This window comes from Diadema antillarum, unplaced genomic scaffold (assembly GCF_040938485.1).
Source record: "Diadema antillarum isolate AM-2024a unplaced genomic scaffold, OU_Dant_1.0 scf00000074, whole genome shotgun sequence".
Lineage (NCBI taxonomy): Eukaryota > Metazoa > Echinodermata > Echinoidea > Diadematoida > Diadematidae > Diadema > Diadema antillarum.
Window position 1 is genome coordinate 4744889 of NW_027270963.1, and position 20871 is coordinate 4765759.

The 20871-nt window shown below is 38.6% G+C and overlaps 1 protein-coding gene across 1 annotated transcript in view; it reads right to left on the reverse strand.

Annotated features, from left to right (window-relative positions):
* LOC139717324 (membrane-associated guanylate kinase, WW and PDZ domain-containing protein 3-like) overlaps positions 1-19858 on the reverse strand; it is an 83763-nt gene extending 63905 nt beyond the window's left edge. Inside the window, exons 1-3 of the mRNA XM_071628828.1 lie at positions 19723-19858; positions 16678-17115; positions 749-865 (exon numbers count right to left, since the gene is read on the reverse strand). Of these exons, the coding sequence (XP_071484929.1) occupies positions 749-865; positions 16678-17014 (454 nt within the window). The 5' untranslated portion in view covers positions 17015-17115; positions 19723-19858. The remainder of the gene's footprint in view (positions 1-748; positions 866-16677; positions 17116-19722) is intronic.
* Between the last annotated feature and the right edge of the window lie 1013 nt (positions 19859-20871).

A 20871-nucleotide genomic window follows, 5' to 3' on the forward strand; every position in this document is an offset into this window, starting at 1 on the left:
ATTTTATTGTTTGTTTGTTTGTTTATGGGGGGGGGGGAGGGCTAGGAGTTACCACTGGTCTCATCATGAAATCATATACGACAGTATACTGTACATTTGCATATATATCAATTCCTATGCTGACTTTAGCACCGTACAGCGAAAAGAAGCTACTGCCCAGCAAGGATTGTAGCACTCTTTCTTTCTAAGGGACCTATTTTATACAAGTTTAAAAGGTTTTCAGTAGGATTCTCCAAAACAAAGCAAAAAACAAAATAGTACAATGCAGTTAATTGCATTTAAATGTTGTTATTTGCTTTACTTCAAGACCAATAATTTTTACTTCTGGTTTGTTTAAAACAGTATTACCAATATGTGTAATCATTATAAGTTATTAATCAAGGCAAAATTTTGTTTGTTCACAACCAGAGAAAACTATTTACCTTGTTACCAATCAGATGAACCTCTTCCAAGATTATAAGTTATGTTCCAAACTTGAATATATTCATTTTGTGTCACATTTACCTTGGTATATGTGACAATAGAAATCAATGTCAATTTAAGTTCATATTCATTTCTTACTTTCTGAGAGGATTCCTTGCCATTTATAAGGAAAGTTCCATTTTGGGATAAATGTCTTCCTCTGAACTTATTCAGTATAAACTTCTAGCTTGAAAAACAATTTTTTTTTCAACCCAAATGTGAAGATTTCTGCATTCTTTCAGACTGAAATCCATCAACCCTGGACAATGAAACGGGGCACACTTACAAGGCACTGTGCGGACATAGAGATTTTCCCTGATTGTCTGTTGCAGCTCATGATCTGGGGATCCCTTTGGCATGCGCAAGCTCAGGTAACGTCGTAAGTCCTTTGGAAGATTTTGCCCTGGAGGTAAAAAAAAAGCATCCACAATGTTTTATTTAAAAAGCTGTCTGCTAGATGATTGTTATCAAAGAGTTGAGCAGCAGATAGAGAGAGAGAGAGAGAGAGAAGAAACAAAGCTGAGAACCCAAGAGATACAAAATGCGGTAAGCTTCATCAAGTTGAAGAAATGAGCGTCACAAGCCCTAGCTCTTAAGCCTAACACATTCTGTCTGACCTAAAAAAATAAACCACTTTCTACATAAACACATACAGCATACACACATACATGCAAACAAACATGTATACAAACTGACAGACATGCACCCAACACTCACACACTAGTCACTTCCAAATCACCAGACAAAAATGCTCAAGAAGAGTTAAATACTGTAAAAGTGGAAATCTTCGGGCGAGTAATTTTTACCCTTGGCAGGGTAAGATGAATTTTGAGTGTTTTGAATTTTGCGGACAGTCACAACAATTGAGTGAACACTTCAAACAGCTCATCACTGTCACCGCAGTTAAGGGCTTTGGCAGCATACATGTAATGTATGTCCTGTGAAAGGTTACTGATCCACGCTACGACAGTGGATTCACTCACACTACAGGACTAGTGAACATGAAGAAAACTTCAAATACAGGGAAAGCAACAAGCATGAAATTCGAACTCTTATTTTTTCGTGCTAATTTAATATCCTGTGAAATGCATGCAAATTTCCACTTTTAAGTAGACCAACTGGGGGGGGGGGGGGGGGGGGGGGCAGTCTGACAAGAAGTTCAGTGTCACACCTGGGACAAATCTCTTGGCCAGTACCAGCAGGCGTGTCTTCATCAGCCCGATACATTACAATATAAAAATCAGACTAGAATTACTTTAGTGCCTGCATTTGCATAACGAATAACAAACTCCAAAACTGACCAATGATGTGCTGATCAATACAACTAAATATTCACCATACAGTTAAGCAAGAAATATTCGCAGGATGAAATTTTTGCAAATTGCCACAGGCATCCAATGCATAATAGTGTACACAAGAACTTTCACGGGCATTTTAATTTCGCGAATGTTGGCTCTTGCAAAATTCACGATATTATAATGCACGTGAACATTTCTGATTTCACGGTATACACTTTCAAGTGATCAAGGCTACTAGTCTTGCAATAATATCTAACAGGTTGAGTTAGACATCGGATACTTGTGGTCAAAATCCTGCGAGGATCTTTCTCACCGAGTAGCATCCATCACTGCGTAAAGCTGCCACTAAGGTGGGATATCTCGGGCAGACTATGGGATTTTTTGCCACGATTATGGTCAGCCAAGAATATATGTATTTCTTCTAAGACCGGAGATCAACACTCAAACGGGAAGAGGAGATGAGGCGCGAGGACGGGGAAACATGCAGAAAGAGAGAAAGAGGTGTTGAGTTTGGTGGAATCAAGAAAAGAGGAGAAAGGGGATGGGAAAAGGGAAACAAGAGGGTGGGGGCGGGGGGAGTATTCTAGAAAGTTAGAGATGGATGCTGGCAGTACAGATGAAAGAAAAGAATGGTGTGGAAGAATGGTAGGGACAAACAAACAAACATAGAATGACAGACAAGGAAAAAGAAAAAAATTGACAGAGACATCTCCAACGTGAGACGTGCCTATTTTCTTGCACGCACATAACCATCATATGTGTATGAGCATTCCAGTTTAAAAATCACCACACAAAATTTGCACGACAACACATACAAGCCTATTAAACGAGTGTCAGCAAGAGACTGAAGTATAATGGGTTTGAAAATGTCAAATCACCATGCGACCCCTAGAGATGCCGTAAATCGCTTTAATTTACATGTAAAATACGCCGTGGCTTTACCCGAAGGATGCAGAAATGCCAATCCTATCACTTGCCTGCACTCTGCAAACAGATTATCTGTACTGCTAACATAGTGTAGGTATTTCATGATCTTGTCATGTACTGGATTCTGCTGATGAGAGCGAGTCACAAGACAAGTGATCTCATTTTCTTATCCATTGGTAAGAAATTTTCATATCAAATATTTCCACACTCAGTCCTGTCTGAGGACAGAGGATGGAACTGATAATTAACTCATGACTTTGTACGTGGTGCTAGTAGTAGGAGAAATTATGATGACCACTACAATCAGAGCCCCACATATGGTCTTTAGTCTAATCATACATTGTGACCATGTCCTATGGCATAAAAAGCTCCTGCGGATGACTTTACAATCATATGTACAGTGTGCACATTAATATCTTTTTTTTTTTAATCAATGTAAGGTACGGATCAAATGCGATGGAACTCAAGTCCAAATCTAATACTATTTTCTGGTTGGCTCTGATAAAGCTGATATTTGGCAGTCCTAAAAATATAATTGCTAAGAGCCAAATGACATCTCAGGGCAAGTCCAAGATAAGGTCCCCTCAGAAGGCAAAATTTCATCTTTGCTCAATATTGACATGTTTGGTATCATTTTGAAGCTTATGAGTTGAAGTTTTGATTTCCATGGAGGAAAAAATAATATTATGTAAGTTTATGCAAATTTCAAGGGCTTCATTTGCATAAATGTGAAACATAGTGTTACGTATGGGACATTTATAGAAATTCATATTAATTCAAAGGAAAGCAAATGATATCTGATTAATATGTGGACATAAGAAGTTCATCAAATAGTTTAACTTGGTATAAAAATTTAGGGATTATGCAGATGACTATGCAAATTAGCTCGTGTCCTATCATGAGATGTCCCATACATAACAAATTGAGGTCATTTTTTTAGGTTTTTTCTGAAATTGCTAAGGATATTTCAATGCCCTTTAGGAAAGTTCTAATTTATTGTTTAGAGAAATTAAATACCATAGAAAAAAGAAAAAACAGTAAAAGAAATATATTCTATTAGGCATTGAAATAATGTTGCGTATGGGACAAATGCGTTACGTATGGGACATCCTCATACATATTGCATGTGAATGCATGTAGCTAGCTGGGAGGTCTCTCAGTACACAAATGGTAAATCATCCTGAAGAAAGCATCCCAACATTGTAGCTACTTTTTGAGTTTTAGACACTTGAAACAATGCATGCACTTGACTGAACAATTTTCAGAAAGGGGGAGGGGAAAATGGCAAAATACAAAATGAAAAATCAGCATTAAAGGGATGGTATAGTTTTTGTAGAAATGGGGATTCAGTTTTCAACATTTAATGAGATGATTGGAAACCAATCATATGAATTACCAAAGAGCATACAATCCTAAGACTAGAGGAATTCAAAGTTTATGTGACGGAGATCCAATTTGAAGTAGTTGTAATATGTACAAAAAAAATATAGAAAGTAAAATGATTCCTTTTTGTTGCAAGTGATACACAAATTGTCCTTATTCAGTTTCAATAGTAGCCACAACAAAATTCATGGGTATACAAGCTGTACATACTGAGGTGTGACTCAAATCAATGACCTGACTTCTAGACAGACATCATATATCTACTCGATCACTGGGGTTCCACGCAGCAGGTATTGCTTATTTATAAAAATTGATATTTCTTGTGTCAAGTCATTTTTTATTGAAACTAAATGGCAAACTGCTCTTCGTCAATGGAAGTAAACACTTTAAACTATTCAATTTTTCAGTAGTAACTATCCTGATAAAAATAGGGCATACATACTCAGGTTGGTCATAAAAAATATAGAATATGATTAAATATGATTGTGATGGTAAATGTATGGGGAATATTGTTCCCTTGTCAATCTGGAACAGTATTTGAGTAATTTCAACTGATTCTACCTCAATGATTATGAAAAAATTTGTTTATGGGTATTTTTGTTTATTTTGCAAAATACCCATATAAACTTGGTTCTCCACACACTAAACGAATGGGGGACAAAGGGCATGCATACTCAGGTTGGTCATAAAAATATAAAAATATGATTGAATATGATTATGATGGTGAATATTTGGGGAATAATGTTTCCTTGACAATCTGGATCAGTATTTGAGTAGTTTCAACTGATTTTACTACAATAATTATGCAAAATACCCATAAACATGGTTCTTCACACACTAAATGAATGGGGGACAAACTGTCCCATACGCAACTGTCCCATACGTAACACGTCATGTCTGTCTTTAATTAGAACCTGTAATTAGAGCTTTTTGCCTAATGACATGAAAATTACCTGTGATAATCTTGAGTGTTGTGACTTTCATCACAGAGAGTTACAAGTTGTAGAATGAAATACTTTCAGAGAGTTTTGAGGTTGAAAAAAATGTTCAAAAAAACAAAAGTTTTCTGGTCCCATACGTAACGGCACATATTTTCTCTTCTAGAGTATAATTGTCAAGGTCATTTTTCTCAATTTTTTACACGTTTATACTTCTCCTAGATATCAATCACCATGATGAAGTTCAATATGATCAAAGGCCATTAACACTATTTTTCAGGTCATAAAAGTCTCTGAATGTCCCATACGTAACGCGCGCATTATCTTGGACTTGCCCCTCAGCATTCCCCTGTCACAGAAATTACCAGGGCTTTGAAAAAAAAGAGCAATTTTGTATTGTGATCAAGGTTGCATAAATAACTACAACTGTAGAATAAAATCAGACAAACAGAACTGAAGCAATTTCATGAGAATCGGCCACAAAATGAGAAAGTAACCAAATTTGAAGGTTAAACGTGTCTACACTGAATATACATGTAGGCCTACATCATGTACAGAAATTGGAGGAGGCTGAAATGTCATCACATAACAGTGACATGTGCACAAAGAATGTTATAAATATCATGTATTTGGTGAGTGATCAGCAACTCTCCATTATTCTTTTCCCCATGGAGACAACAATAATTTGATGTGAAGCTTATTTTTATTGACTTCCGGCAAATATGGATACTTCATGAAGATTTGTGCAATTAATAGCTAAAATGGGAAACCTGTGGGGTGATGACATCACCGCCTCTGTAGATTTGAAAGTGTGGTTTTAACTTACTGTGTGGTATAGGTTCATGAAAACATGAAATGTTAGAACCTTCCTACTTCAGGCCTAGTGATGATAGTATCTCTATCATTATGTTTGTCTAATTTTACTCAGGGTGTGATGTCATTGTCATTCATCGCCATGGAAACTGGTTATAAATAACCTCACCTGGCCTGCTGCATGTTTATGCATCTACATGTACACCTGGTTCCAACCCAGGCTATGACAAAATACTGTGACATCACCACTTCAGTACTCTATTTATTACAATGTTCACTTGAACATAGGGTGGAATGACACTCTGAGGGCACGGAATGCTATATCTCCCCAACTGCTTGCTGAGACTTCCTAAGAAATAGACAGACATGCTATACACACAGACAGACAGACAGACAGTATGTGTGTGTGTGTGTGTGTGTGTGTGTGTGTGTGTGTGTGTGTGTGTGTGTGTGCGTGTGTGTATGAGAGGAAAGAGGAGAAAGATAAACACAACCGGTATAAATGCTGACACAGTGATACATATTATTTTTTGCAGAAGTTTGCTGGGCTGTCCTAATCTTGCCGCAGGTATTTAAGATTAATGTTGGTTGTATCACCATGGAAACCAGTCAGAAGGTCATGCATGGCAAAACACTCCTGGCTAAATGAATGTGCAATCCCAGAATTTGCATTCCCAACACTACTTCTCATATCTTCTGTGGGATTTTATCCACATATCAATTTCAAACCCACTTAAAAAACATAACAAAACAAAACAAAACAACACCTACATTATACCCAAGTAATGTGAAATCAATTTGGGAAGCCTTTGGGATGCATTTAGGATATGAAACTCTGAAGACAACAATCAAAATTGAGAAGAAAAGTTGCCTGAAATATTGATGTTGAGCAAGCAAGTACGTGCATACATTGTACATCTCTGTCACAATGGTTTGATATAATTTACACTTTAAAGTCTGTCTATCAAACATACAGTACTTGGAAAAAGTGGACATGTGCTGCCATTATTACAAGAAAATTGATTCAGTTATTGAGAAAAGACCTAATTCACCCTTACTAATATAACTCTTTATAAATAAAACATTCCTTCCTCGAGCACAGTGCAATGGAGAAGTAACATGTACAGGAATTAAGGAGACAATGAGTTGCATAACAGTGACGTAATCTTTGAAGGCTTCCATGGCGTTTATAGAAGGTTGGGTGGTAGAAGGCTTAACGGTGCACCACATATTCTTTTTTGGGTACATATGTGGCCCTGAAAAGTCAAGAGTGGGTAGAAACGTCCAGAGTGGGTACGCCTGTTAAGGGCCACATACATACCCAAGAAAGAATATGTGGTGCACCAGTAAGCCTTCTACCACCAAACATTGATGTAAATTAGTATCCTAAGATAAACAGTATGACGTGATTCTATTCGAATATGTTGGAAGATCACAGGGCAATAGTAGTACTCTCAAGCCACCATGGCATCTTTCACAGATGATGAGAACATGCCATAAACACCACCCAAATACTGTCACTACGTGTATAAACAGTATAGACACCAGGGTATCTGTCATTTTTTCGTATCAAATCCCCAACTTCTGAAAATCCGAGCACTACAAGGATATGAAAGAAGTTGCAAGATTGACACTGTTAGATACAAATGATGTTTGATAGCACACGTTATTAATATTATTTTTTTTTTTTTACATACATGTATATCATGACCTCAATCATACTGATTTCATCACTTTCGTGAAAAATATAGTTGTACCTTCAAAACTACTATCCTCATACCTTCAGTGGCTAGTACATCAATGACAAGTGCTGGTTTTGTTTTGGTTCTATTTTGTCTTGTTTTAATAGAATCTAGGCCCTTCATTCAATAAACCACGAAAAATCATCTAAATTCACATTCACAACAGTATTTAAAAGCTAATCTTAAAAGGTGTAAGCAATGCCATGTTTGGAAGAGAAAATGATATGAATTTGACTCATTCCTTCAAAACAAAGCAAAGACCTAGTGCCTTTGGGCAGCACCCTTGCAGTGCATTTATAGTGGTACTGGTAGTGTGCATACAATGCTTGCAGCACTGGTAGGCACTCCTAATGACTCATGCAAATATCACAGGCCTTTACAAACACAGACACTTGGGGTTTGCACTGGTGGCCATAGCTTAGTCTTCATCTGTGATGACTTGATAGGGACCACACCTTCTTGTTAATTGTTTAACACTATACCGAGACAGACAAAGAGTGCTGGTGGTAATACATGTGGGCCTACAGTCTTGTAAGTTTTCTTTTTTTCCCTGTTGTATCAACTTTTATAGAAGAACATAACTAGCAAGAGCATAAAACTCTCTTGATACATTTCATTTTTAGGGGTGAAGATAGTATTTTTGTTTCCCGTTGTATACATTGTTGTATGTACAGTGTATACCAAACATTATTCATCATACATGTTTTACAATATGTAGGCCTAGATGGAGGAAAGGTAAAAAGGACAAAAAAAAAAAAAAAAAGAGAGAGATACTTAAATGCAATGAATTAATGTAAGTATATGATTAACATCTTGCAAACATTGCTGTCAAAAAGCACTAAAGAGTTCAAAGAACAAATTACAGAGGTATCTCAAGTTAAAGCTAGAATAAAATCCTACATTGGTTTATTTCTACCGAGATAAAACTTCTTGTCATAACATACAAAGTAATTCACTGTAATTTTTATGATTCCATTTGACAGGAATAAGCTTTTAATATTAACGGGAACACAATGATTAAGAAATGCACTGCCCTACCATGTAGCACACTATACACAATGCACCAATGATTTTAGGGAAACATTTCTCACTGCACATCTGTCTTTATTCTATCAGGAAAAATTGGTAGACCATAGTCAGCAATGAAAAACAACAACTACAATGATTTGCATGCATTCCTTCTCTGCCCAGAACGGCTAGGAGTAATCAAGCTTGGGCTTCAATAAATTGTGAGAAAATAAAAAGCAATTTTACACAAGAGTATCATAACTGAACGCATCAGGATATCAGAACTTTTCAGCACTTTGCAGAGACATACCGGTACAACCTGCACTTTGCTCAGCATCAATCATGCATTAAATTGCAGTAGAAGACCTACAGTTTATGTGTCCCTTTTGCAATCCTGGAAATTACATCCCTTTCATATCAAAGCTGGCATACGTGTATTGTAAAGGTAGGTTATTCTGACCTTTCCTTCAAATGACAAAAATGAAACTGATGGAAGGGGAATGAAGACTGCACGTATCCATTTCCTGTGCATTTATTTGGATCCCAAAAAAGATTCCAACTGCTATCATCGGTACACATGGGGAGTAGCCTATATTTTTGTGTCACATGGGTTTATTTTTTTATTTCTTTAAAAACAAAAACAAACTCTGAGGTATATTACCATAAGATTTCATGCTTGATGTTGGGAGACAATACAGTATTTTTCAACGAGGGAAAAGTTTGTGACATCTGCAAAAGGGATATAAGACCTTTAACGGTGTACTATACACATTCGATTTCAGTTTTGATACAGGAACCACAACATGCCCTCATACATCACTTCTGTTTACTCCCTCACAGACCCAGCCTTCCATGATAGTAATCTTTTTTTGAGCCAACAAGGCAAATTTCCCTGAATAGGCACTCTACTCTGGACCTGGTCCATTGTTTGTACCTACTCTCACAGGTCTGCTCCACCCCCATTCATGACGCAGAATTCGTTTTTTGGCTATGGCTGCGTGGGCAGGAGAAAGAGAGAAGGTTTTAAAAAAAAAGTTCCCATTGTTCCCCTTCATGTGTACATGTCACCAGAGTGTGTCACTTGCTGTTGCATGGCTGGAACTGGCCAGTTTTTTTCTCTTTTATCCCTAAACTACTACCACTACTGCCATGAATGGAATCTACCATGCATGGAGGGCTTCACTGAGATTTTGGAAAACGTTCACCATGACAAACATGTGAAACTATATGTGGGACTACTACATTTTTTGTTTGTTTTTCAACACTTGTGATGAACTACACATAAGTAGATGTGCAGATTAGTTTCAAGTACATTTCAAATAATTCCCATTACAATCGTAAACAATACAGCTGCCTTACACCATATACGGTACTTGTACAGTTGCACCAAGCACTGACCTATACACAGTTCTATTTCAAATGATGCTCATAGATTTTAAACTGCTAAAAAAAAAGTATACAAAGATTATCAAGGCAAATTCTCATCCATTTCAATCTTCTCAGAGATTACATTCCTCAAGTTAAGTGAGATTCTGCTTTCAGTAACCACATCATTCTGCATTTTTCTCAATGTCATTTCAGGTTGAAGGAGTTAATACTGTAGCAATGCCCCTTGTTCATTCAATTATTTTTTTTTACTAGGGGGACATACAATGAAATGAAGGATGACCTCTAAATACAGGTGAATGTAAGAGTATTCAAGTCTGTCCCACCATAAAAATATGACACTGGAATGCTCTCTCCTTAATTTTGCTCTCAGGAACTTATTTATGACCCATGTCAGTTACTACAACAAACAAACATTGCAGTAAACACCACCTTTACTGCCCTGCATGTTATGAATGAGTAAGGAGTATCTTGGGGGACATATGCCCTGGACTGACACACAGGGCCATAAATCATACCAGTCTGTAAACTGCCAGTGGTTGAAGGAGTGGCATACAGGGGTCAGCTGAGGTCATTCAACACACATGATTTGGGGGGGGGGGGGGGGATACTTGTACTGAGAGAGCATATTGGGTGAAGGATAACCTAGCCTTTCCAACCAGACTTTTCATACAGGGGTTTGTAGGGTACAGTAGTGTTGGAGAACGCAAATCTGCAATACAGTACGGACTTAGATGAGGGTCTGTCTAGACCAAACAAAAATCAGCACAAACCAAACATATCTGGTTTTCAATTACGTGCATAAATGAAATCTATGCACGTAAATGAAATTTATGCACTGCTCAAAAATGACACTCAAAGCTCCTAATGTTTGTAAAATACACAAAACTTACAACATATTTATGAGATGGCCCCACTGGCATTAACACTGAAGTTGACGACTACGCCACATATGGCAAAAATCAGCACAAAGAAAACAATCTGTTTTTCAATTATGTGCATAAATGAAATTTATGCACTGCTCAAAAATGACACTCAAAGAGCTACTGATGCTTGTAAAATACACAAAACTTACAACACATCTGTATAGAGATGGCCCCACTGGCATTAACACTGAAGTTGACGACTACACCACATATGGCAATGATATACAAAAGCTTTCCATGGGATACTCCCATCTAAACTAGCAAAATCCCTCATGCACGCTCATTTTCCTTTGCATTCCTAGCCAGGTTCAAAAGTGAAAGCAGGGCAGCATTGTGCTGCAGACACCTTGGAATTTTAATTCCTCCTGAAAGTGACAGTTTTTCAGACATTCCAAGCACTTAAAACTTCCTCAACAGTCTTATGGGAAAAGGTCTGTTCCTAGTCCTACTGTCATCATGTTCTCACATAGTGTGTGTGAAAGTTATATTCTAAATATTAGACCAGATCATCATATACAATGTACAACAACTTTGTACATGTAGGATCTGTATCTTTTTTTATTTAACCATCTGTTCCAACTGGCATTTTTCAGTAGCAGGTGGTTTACAATATCCAGTACTTCGTATAGTGGTATTTAAACATCAGGGATATACATTGTAATGTACGTGTATGTGTACCAGGGGAAAGAACAAAAAAAAAACTTTTTATCAGCAGTTTTACATACAGGCATTACCATTCAAAGGTGCACACATACTATGTAGGGCCTATGTAGGCTTACATGACAAATGGTAGTCTATGATTTGAAGATACAACATGCCAATGTGGGCAATTCTCAACAAATAGGAAAATACACAACTGTAAATAAATGTATAATCCAATTTTATATGCTTAATACATGTATTTAAAACAATTGAGAGAATGTTTTTTCACATCAAGAATTCACTCCTTGCTGCTCTACATTGTACCTACAGTTGTACATTGTACTGACATTTAGCTGAGATTTAATTTCTCAAAAATGCCATTATTCAAGTCTATCCGATATTGTGTGCCATAAAAACCATACACAGAAGTTACAGTACAAAAATACAAAGCACTTTCCCCCATAACAGATTGAGAAACTATAATGGGAAGCTGATTTCTTGAAGTAATACTGTACGAGCTGAAATTTTCGCGAATTGCTACTTGGAGGGCATTTTCGCGTGTTGTTAATTTCGCGGTTGCGAGGGTCTAACTGAACTTACTTATTCACGCGCTATTATTTTCGCGTGTTGTTATTTTCACGCTTCAAAGGCGATTCGCGAAATTCGCGAAAATAAAACCACCGTGAAAATTTCAGCTCGTACAGTAACATTTTCAGCACATCTGTACCGTACAGTGTATTCAATACACCTGTTCATATACAACACGTCAATACCTGTAATCCAGTGTGCACAGTGTCCTATCAGTTGTTCCTGCGTCATGCATGCCTAAAGCACAAGTTTCTTGTTGTCAAGAGCAACCGTGTCCTACACATACTGTAAGTCAAGCATGTGAATGTTTTGGTAACCAGTCTACTGGGACGGGAAAGGTACAACCGTGTACATGTATCAAAGTGCAGCATCATCAAACTTCCCTTCCTCTAGTCTATTTATTCCAACTGTGAGGTTCTAACATTGCTCCATGCCGTCATATTTGTATCAGTGTGTTTAGTGTAGGTCTACTAAGTATATTAACTTCCTTCAGTCAATTTTCTCCACACTGCTGAGCCTACTAATTGCTCCATGCATAGCGAATCTCTGTCATGGAAAGCATATATAGCATACATGTACATTCCAGTGAAATAAGCCTAGGATAATATCCTGAATTAATGCATCTCAGATACAATACATTTTCTCAAGGGTAAAGATACTGAAAATGGTACCTGATTTTTCAAAACAATTTTATTTCGTCAACATTTTCAAGATCATCAGCTGCTCACATTCAAAAAAATCATGAAGTGAACATGACATGGATGACATTGCGGTACTTACTCAAAACTATTTCATTCAAAATCTCATTATTTATCTCTTCGTTGCATCACTCCCTGACATTAGACTTTCTGCGCGTCAATGCACACCGCTCCCGATCAAAGGCGCTGAAAACGATTGGCCCAAATTAAATTTCCTCCTCCCAGCTCTTGACACCTAATGACTTCCTCTTTCAGCAGACCGAGCCCAGGCATCCTCCTTCGCAGCAGCCCTGGTTTCCGCATTCATCTTGTCTGAGGCTCGCAGCTGCCTTCTCGTCTGGATCCGTGCAACAGCATTAGTGCCAACGCACTAGGAAGACTTAAGAATCTAACGATTTGAAACACTCACGAGAAGACTGTCTGCAGTTTGTGTAGGACGCAACGTAAACTGTGTCAAGAGTTTGGTACTCAGTAGGCAACTGAAATGCATTCCATGCAACAGCAACAACAACAACAACAACAAAAAGTTTCTTATTCATTTTTGTGATATAATTCCAAGCCATGCAACTTGGTGCACAGAAACAAAACTTGCTACAATGTTGGGTTGACATCACAAAACCTGAATTCCAGGAATGAAATTAGCTTTGCATGAAAACTGACATTAATTTCATAGGACTTTTCTTCCATTTTTTTATTTTATTTGATAAGCTGTTACCATTGCTTCTTGATCAGCAAAAGGTTAACACTATTCCAGTACCTTAATCCTATGGCTGGAGAGCTCTTGGCTAAGGTAAAAAAGCAAGTTATGAAGGCAAATTTAGAAGGTTAAGATCAGGAGAAAGAGGTAGCCCCACACAGCCACTCTCATGGGACAGTGGCCTCTTGCAGCTCCACAGCAATCCCTGCTATTGAATACACGCAGGGGGCCTACATGCATGGTACACAACAAGGCCAGATCAAAAGGAAAAACCCACAACGTACAAAAAATTGTAGAGTTATAACAACTGGGATGGATTTTGAAAGACTTTACAGGCTCATTCACTTGGAGAAATGTATCTTGCAACACAAGTCAGAATCAAATGTTGACAATGACTTTGTCATCTCTGTTTATCACATTCTATATATATTTTTCTCTCTTTTCTTTTTTTTTTGGGGGGGGGGGTGACTTGAACCTACTTTGCCGATGGAAATTTTTACAATGTGCATTGGCTCCTACAACAGCTGAATTTTAGAATCAGCAATTACAGCACCTCTATAAAGTGTTTTAGGTCAAAGTACTGTTTGCACTATTACGAGTAGCTTTTGGTGGAAAACAACTTATTGGGACAGTGGCATAAAATCAACACATCTCAGAAACTTTGAGCAAATCAAACCGTCTCTACAAAAGACAATCTCAAAGCTAGAAACCTCCTACAAAGTTCTAAGGTCAATAGTCTGTCTCAATAACATCTTTTACACTGAGTTATAAAATTGTAGATGCCTCTAATCATCTGTCTCTGTCATGTGACTGATTCAACATAAATTTCTTCAAATACTGTCGAAAACTAATCTTAGCAATTTCAAGACAAAATTTCTTTTTTCTTTCTTTCTTTCTTTTCTTTTCGGGAGGATGGGGAGTAAATATATGACTTCTTTCCTGGAAAACATTTATAAGAAAATGATGCTTCAACATTGAACAGCCTTGTGCTGTATCTTGTGCAAAGTCATAAATTATCTTACTATTAAAGTATTCTTACATGTGCGAAGTCATAAATGAATAAATAATCCACGGAATCAAATTAGGAGCACATCACTGAAAAGAAGAGCCATTCTACGCAGAACTGTGTATGTCACAGTAAACCTTGATTGCCATGGCATTGATGAGATACACTAGAAAGAATTGAGTGATGATACAGATTTCCTGACCATTCACATGGTCTTTTACATATTTTTACCCATGATGTTCGTGAGTGAATGTCGTGTGTCACTTTCGAAAAAAAAATTATACATGTAGTTTTTACCACACAAAGAGTTTCTGTGACATACACAACTGTTCATATGGTAGTTACAATTGATGGCAGTGAAGTGCTAAATGAAAAGAACATAGAAAATCACGCATCCTCATGTCAACAAACCTATGTTGTACACTCAACGTTTCCGATTCATTACAGCAACTGCATGTATCATGAATACAAAGTCTGGGGTAATTAACAATGTAATCGTACATACAATTTTCATGTACATGCACATGTGGAAGAATGCAAAGCAACAGAGACTCATATTTTCCCTTAAATGAAATGAAGGGATATCTTCCAGTGTGTGATTAAGAATGAGTAGTCTTTGTACACGTCATGGTCAGTACAAGCTTGGTACTGGAAGCTGTTACTCAGAATTTCTAGGCAGCTTTCAATATCAGAAGTAACTTCAAGCATGTGGGCACACACAAAAGTCACGCATAAACACACTATATGCATGAACACACAAAGCCCAACAAAGAGATCAGTACTAAAGTCGTGGGAATGCAATCAAAACTAGTGTGTGTGAGAGTGATTAAAAAAAAAAAAATCTTATGCATTGTTTACATCTAACGTCCACTGGTTCGCCCACACAGCCCAAATCAGGTGCAAGGTACTGGTATCAAAAGAACAAAATGAGAAAGGTGATTCACCATGCGCACAGCCACTGTTGTATCTCATTAAGTTCGGCATTCTTTCCCTTTGAGCAATGACAGACCCTGCTGAGTGGTAGTGGCGTGTATGGCGGAGGAGGACATTCATATTTATACAGTACGCACTGTGTATTCAACTCATACCACCTGTGATCACTCGGATCATTGTGTGAGAATCAAAGTACACTTACAAATCAGCTGGTTGTACGTTTTTTGACCCCTACATATCAAGGGGGGGGGGGGGGGGCACGCACAACACACAAAACACAACACATTGTACACATACACATAAGCTAACACACACACACACACGTCACAGAATTTCCCCCATCTCAAAACCCAACATAAACAGAATGAATGTAAAGTTTGTGTAATTACCAATGAAATGCCCCAAATAAATTCTACAAAATTGTTATACACTAAAATTGATTAACAGGTACCTCACAATATCTACTGTCTAAAACACCAATTACTCTTACTTTTGCTCAGTTGATTGCTTGTCAGATGATGGCAAAATTTTGTACTGCATAATTCAGCTACAGTAAACCTGAACTAATTTCAAGTAAACCTGAACCAATTTCAAGTAAATCTGAACCAATTTTCCCAGCTGTAAGCTTTATTTACTCCATTGCTAAACCCATCGTTGTGATCAACTTTCACATTTATTTCAAAAGCTAATATGTTTTAAGTGCACTCACCTGCATACTAGATCCCTTTAAAATAGTTGAACAATGAACATTTAACTCATGTCTGGAAAAGAGAAGTATTATTCACTAAACAAGGTAACTTGGGAATTCCACGTTGGTGACTAATACCGTGGGTCTTCATCAGCTCGAGCTCGAAGAATAGCCAGCTATTTCTGATCCAAAGAATTAGCCTGATCAGAAAACAGCCCGCTAAAGCTATTCCGATCGGAAAATAAGCCAAAGAAATCTTTGACTTATTTGCAGAATAGCCAGCTAATTTTAACACGTCTTCATCAGCTCGAGCTTAAACATCGGCAGTGCATGTGTTTCGCACCACACGGGAATGTGGGAAGTCGGGTCGGAGTGTGTTTGTGCCAGCATCGATCTTAATAATCCGACTGTGCCATGCCTGAAGCTCGAGCTGGTGAAGACGCGATTGCACATTTCAGCTGACTTCAGGTTTATTTCTCTGATCCCCCATAAGCTCACTATTCTTCAAGCTTGAGCTGATGAAGACCCACCTATAGACTCACCTGATTTGACTGTTTTCAAATGAAGCGGTTCTGTCAGAGGGTTATTGATGAGAGATTTCAAGTCCCATAAGGTGTATCCTGACAACTTGTAGCCATTTAGTTCAAGTATGATTTCATCTGCATGCAATTTTCCCTTTTCGAGTATGATCTTGTCGGTGCGTATGTCCAACACGTAGGGGAACTGCCCATTCTCCGCCCCTCCACTGACTGCGAAGTGAAGGGCGCCATCAGACGCTCGTGAGATGACGCATTCATTGATGTTTTGGGACCAGTGTTTGGGAGGTTTTGACCCCTTCTTGTCCTTCATGGTGGCTGCTACAGACGAGATCAGAGCCATCTATGCGTGAACTCGCAACACTGGATGCTTTGGGACTTCATTGGTCTCAGAGCTGTTCCATGTTTATTCCATCATACTGTGATCTGTATTCCCAACGTCACCTTGTGAGCAATGATAAGAGAAAAAAAAAATCACTTGACAAAATGTACAATTGTGTGTCACCATATAGTGCCCTCAGTTTCAATTGTGGAACTTAATGATCGAAGTGTAAGCTGCATGGTGATAAGAAGTGCAGGACTAAAAGCTCAGATCTTTCACTGGTCTCTTACAGTAGATTATATTGTAGATCCCCACAAATAATTGTATTAAAGTTACTTAAATCTAACAGATCAGCTATGAATTTTAGTGCAAAACCCTATATTTTCGTCTCTGGTCCTCCTAAATATCAATACTAAGCCACATCAGGAGAAACATCAAAGCGATAGGGTTGTCCCGCAACCCCCGACACGAACGTGTTGGGGTCGCCACTGCGGTTAAGTTTCAACATAAAAACGGCGGTCATAGGCCGCGTTCATGCGAATTTCGTAGCCAGAATCACAAACATGAATCATGATTCAAAACGGCGTTTCAAATCACGGTCTTAACGGAAGAGCTTTCATGCGGGCTTTCGCAACGCTGATTCTGGCTCTGCCCATTCTTTGCCATTGCTACGCAGTTTGACCTTGTCTTTGCAACTCGAGCCATACCACCTTATGCCAACTGATTAGTCAGTTTATTATAGGCCTTTACTTTTATATTTCGGTGAATACTTTCCAATAAGCTGTGGCATTCAGGCTCTGCCCATAGATCGAAAAATCTTAATTCTTTGTCTCTCCAATTGTTTCCCTTGGTAGACACAGCGCTGCAGCCATTACTATTATCAACTCAATCGGAGAGTAATTACATGTATTATTATATTAAACAGCTAGATACTAGCATAGAATCGGTGTATGGCGTTGATGTAAACCAACAAATGCAAGTATGGTACCGAAACACACGATTCATAAGACGTAAACAAGAAGCTGTGGGATACCCCATGAGACACGCATGCGCACAGCGCACAATGACGTCATAGAATCATGATTGAAATCATGGTTGCGTTCATGCGGCTTCTGCGATCGTGATTCTGGCAGAATCACGATTCAAAACGCCCTTTTTCCGCATTTCAGATCGGCGTTTTGAAACGTGTTTAAATGGAAAAATCGCATGAACGCAATGCAACTAAACACGTTTAGTGACTAACCGTGTTTAGAAACGCAATTCTAGTTTCGCATGAACGCAGCCATAGTGTCAACAGTTTTAATGGTACAAGTTTACCGCGGAATTGCCCACACGCAACTATACAGTAAATGCACACACATCCAAGCGAGATCCAACACACCTGCACATGGACACATAGTACCGGAACACAAGCTGTCAACCTACAGGTGCCTGATGGGTACTCAAATTGGCAAAATTGTGAAATTGGCCCCACCGCAGTGCGCGTGCACTGCATCCGTGCGTTAGCAAGCAAAGTTAGGTTAGGGTTAGGGTTAAGTTTAGGTTAGGGTTGTATTCACAGTTAAATTGGCTGTTAAATTAGTTGAGTCATTAGAAAGTCCTTCCGAGAATAAAAGGTTGAAGAACAAAGAAAAAACGGGAGAAAGGGAGGACGAAAGATGCTATGCTGTGGAAATCGGCCCCGCCGCTGTATCAATATCGCGCAAATGCTGTTTGGTGGGGCCGCATTCACAAGTATTATACTGTGGAAGGAAGCCCACTGCCGTGCTTATGTACTGGTGAACGCCACACGGTGGGGCTGAATTCACGAGTATAAACAGGCAAGCCGCCGTATAGTACGGACACACACACAGTGGTGGGGCCTTTCACGAGTATACCCTCAAATTTGCATGCACTGCTCGATTAGGGTAAAATCTCGCACCTAAATATACAAATACTAATAGGGCCGTAAAGCACATGATTATCTCAGCCAGTTGAGGACGAGTCCCGAGTACACTCGGGCAGGAGTCTATGGGAAATGCGTGTTATGTTGTAGCAAAATCAAACCGTCCTCAACAGGTCAAGACTTTACTACGGCCTACAGCTCAGCTGTAACATGCCTGTAGACAACTACGCAAGTTCTACAACTCAAACTGCAGTGTCTAGAACTCTACACAATCGTAATCCTTTCTGCTGTGTGGTGTCAGTCAGACTCTCCATCCCACAGGCATGATATAGGCACAGACTACTATGATGTTACTAAGCTGAAGGCCTACATTATGTGTATTTGTACTGACTACTGTTAGTGTCTAACACTCAGTAACAGAAACAGTTGGGAATACATACCCAACCAACCATCCATGCCAACACAATTCATATGGTTCATGGCAGTCAGTCCACAACACTTACCCTTAGCAATGTCAGGTTACTTTATAGAGAACCGTTTCTGGCTTCTGTTGATTTCTACGCAATGTTGTCATTAAAAATCTATATACAGAGTTTTCTACTAAGTTATTTGTGTAGGCACAAAGATTAATTGCACTTGTTTGGCGAAGTTCACTCGCAACAGTGCCAACACCGTACCCACGGCCCACCGTACACGCACGCGCTATCACACCGACCCCAGCTCGTTCTGTGATCCTTGCGCTCCGTATCTGAAATAGGTGGTAAGAAGTAACTTGTCACACACGCCAATCTTGATTTGTCAACAAAATTTACCCGATCAGTCGTTTGAATGCATAAATGCTTACCTTCGAAGTACTGTACGAATCGCACCGCCTTTATTTTCTGAATGTAGCCGTAGTGTAAGTTTCACAGAACACCTCACGTTCAAAATATGCAGTCGATGGCCATTCGTCATTATCGGCTACGTTCGTTATATATTTAGTGTACATATCACATACACGTACACACGCACTGGCTGGACTCGCAGCGTATCGCGTTCATACAACAGTAGGAGCATAACAGCAGTGCAGCGCATGCGTGGTCCGCTCATGGGTACCGCTGTTTGGCTTGGTGAAACCCCACCCGTGCAAAGCTACTCCCAACTGTCAGTCCAATTTTTATGGAGCTCCTTGGTCAGTCCAGTCTCTGTTTACATTCGATAGGGCCTATCTACTCGTTTTGTATCAGTATATATGGGTCACAGCGCGCTATCATTTTTCAAAACTATTTTCTTAGTATTTTGATGAATACACAGTAAGCCTAGTTTTTCTTGGGTATTTCCCTTTTTTTCGTTCTTTCTTTCTTTAGGGTAAAGTGGGGTAAATGGAACACTTATGCCTTTATTTATAAATCACGAAAAAATAAAACGCGCCAAGAAATATTCAAGCATCATAGTTTGACCATTAACTCAACACAAATATGTGATATTGTTTTGGGTAAATATTATTCATAATTAAGTTCAAGATTACACTTTAGTCATGACTACTTAGTCATGACTACTCCATTGTCCCACTTATATACCCCGACGTACTGGGGTAAGTGGAACAGCATTGTACGCATAGGATTGTCTACACAAAATGAGAAAGGTGAAAGTATATAGGCGGAACTGATAAAGTCACCAATGTCCATTCAATTTACGTGGGCTGAGTGGGACAGGAAATGCTTTAATGCCGAAATTGATGGAATGTAACATTTTCTCCCCTATTTCGATAGTTAATTGAATAGATAGATCCTTACAAGAAATTATGGCGAAAGAACTAGCACCATAACTAATTTTAAAACCAATTTTCATTTGCGTGTGCATCATTTAGATTTTCAAATTTACCGCTCTAACGTCATGGTCTCATACAGGCCAACAAGATGCCATTTCTATGCGTAATTTAGTCCACAAAATCATCATTTTGTACTTAAAAAAATAATTTTCAAAAGACTAAAACGAGTCTTTTCAGGAGTTT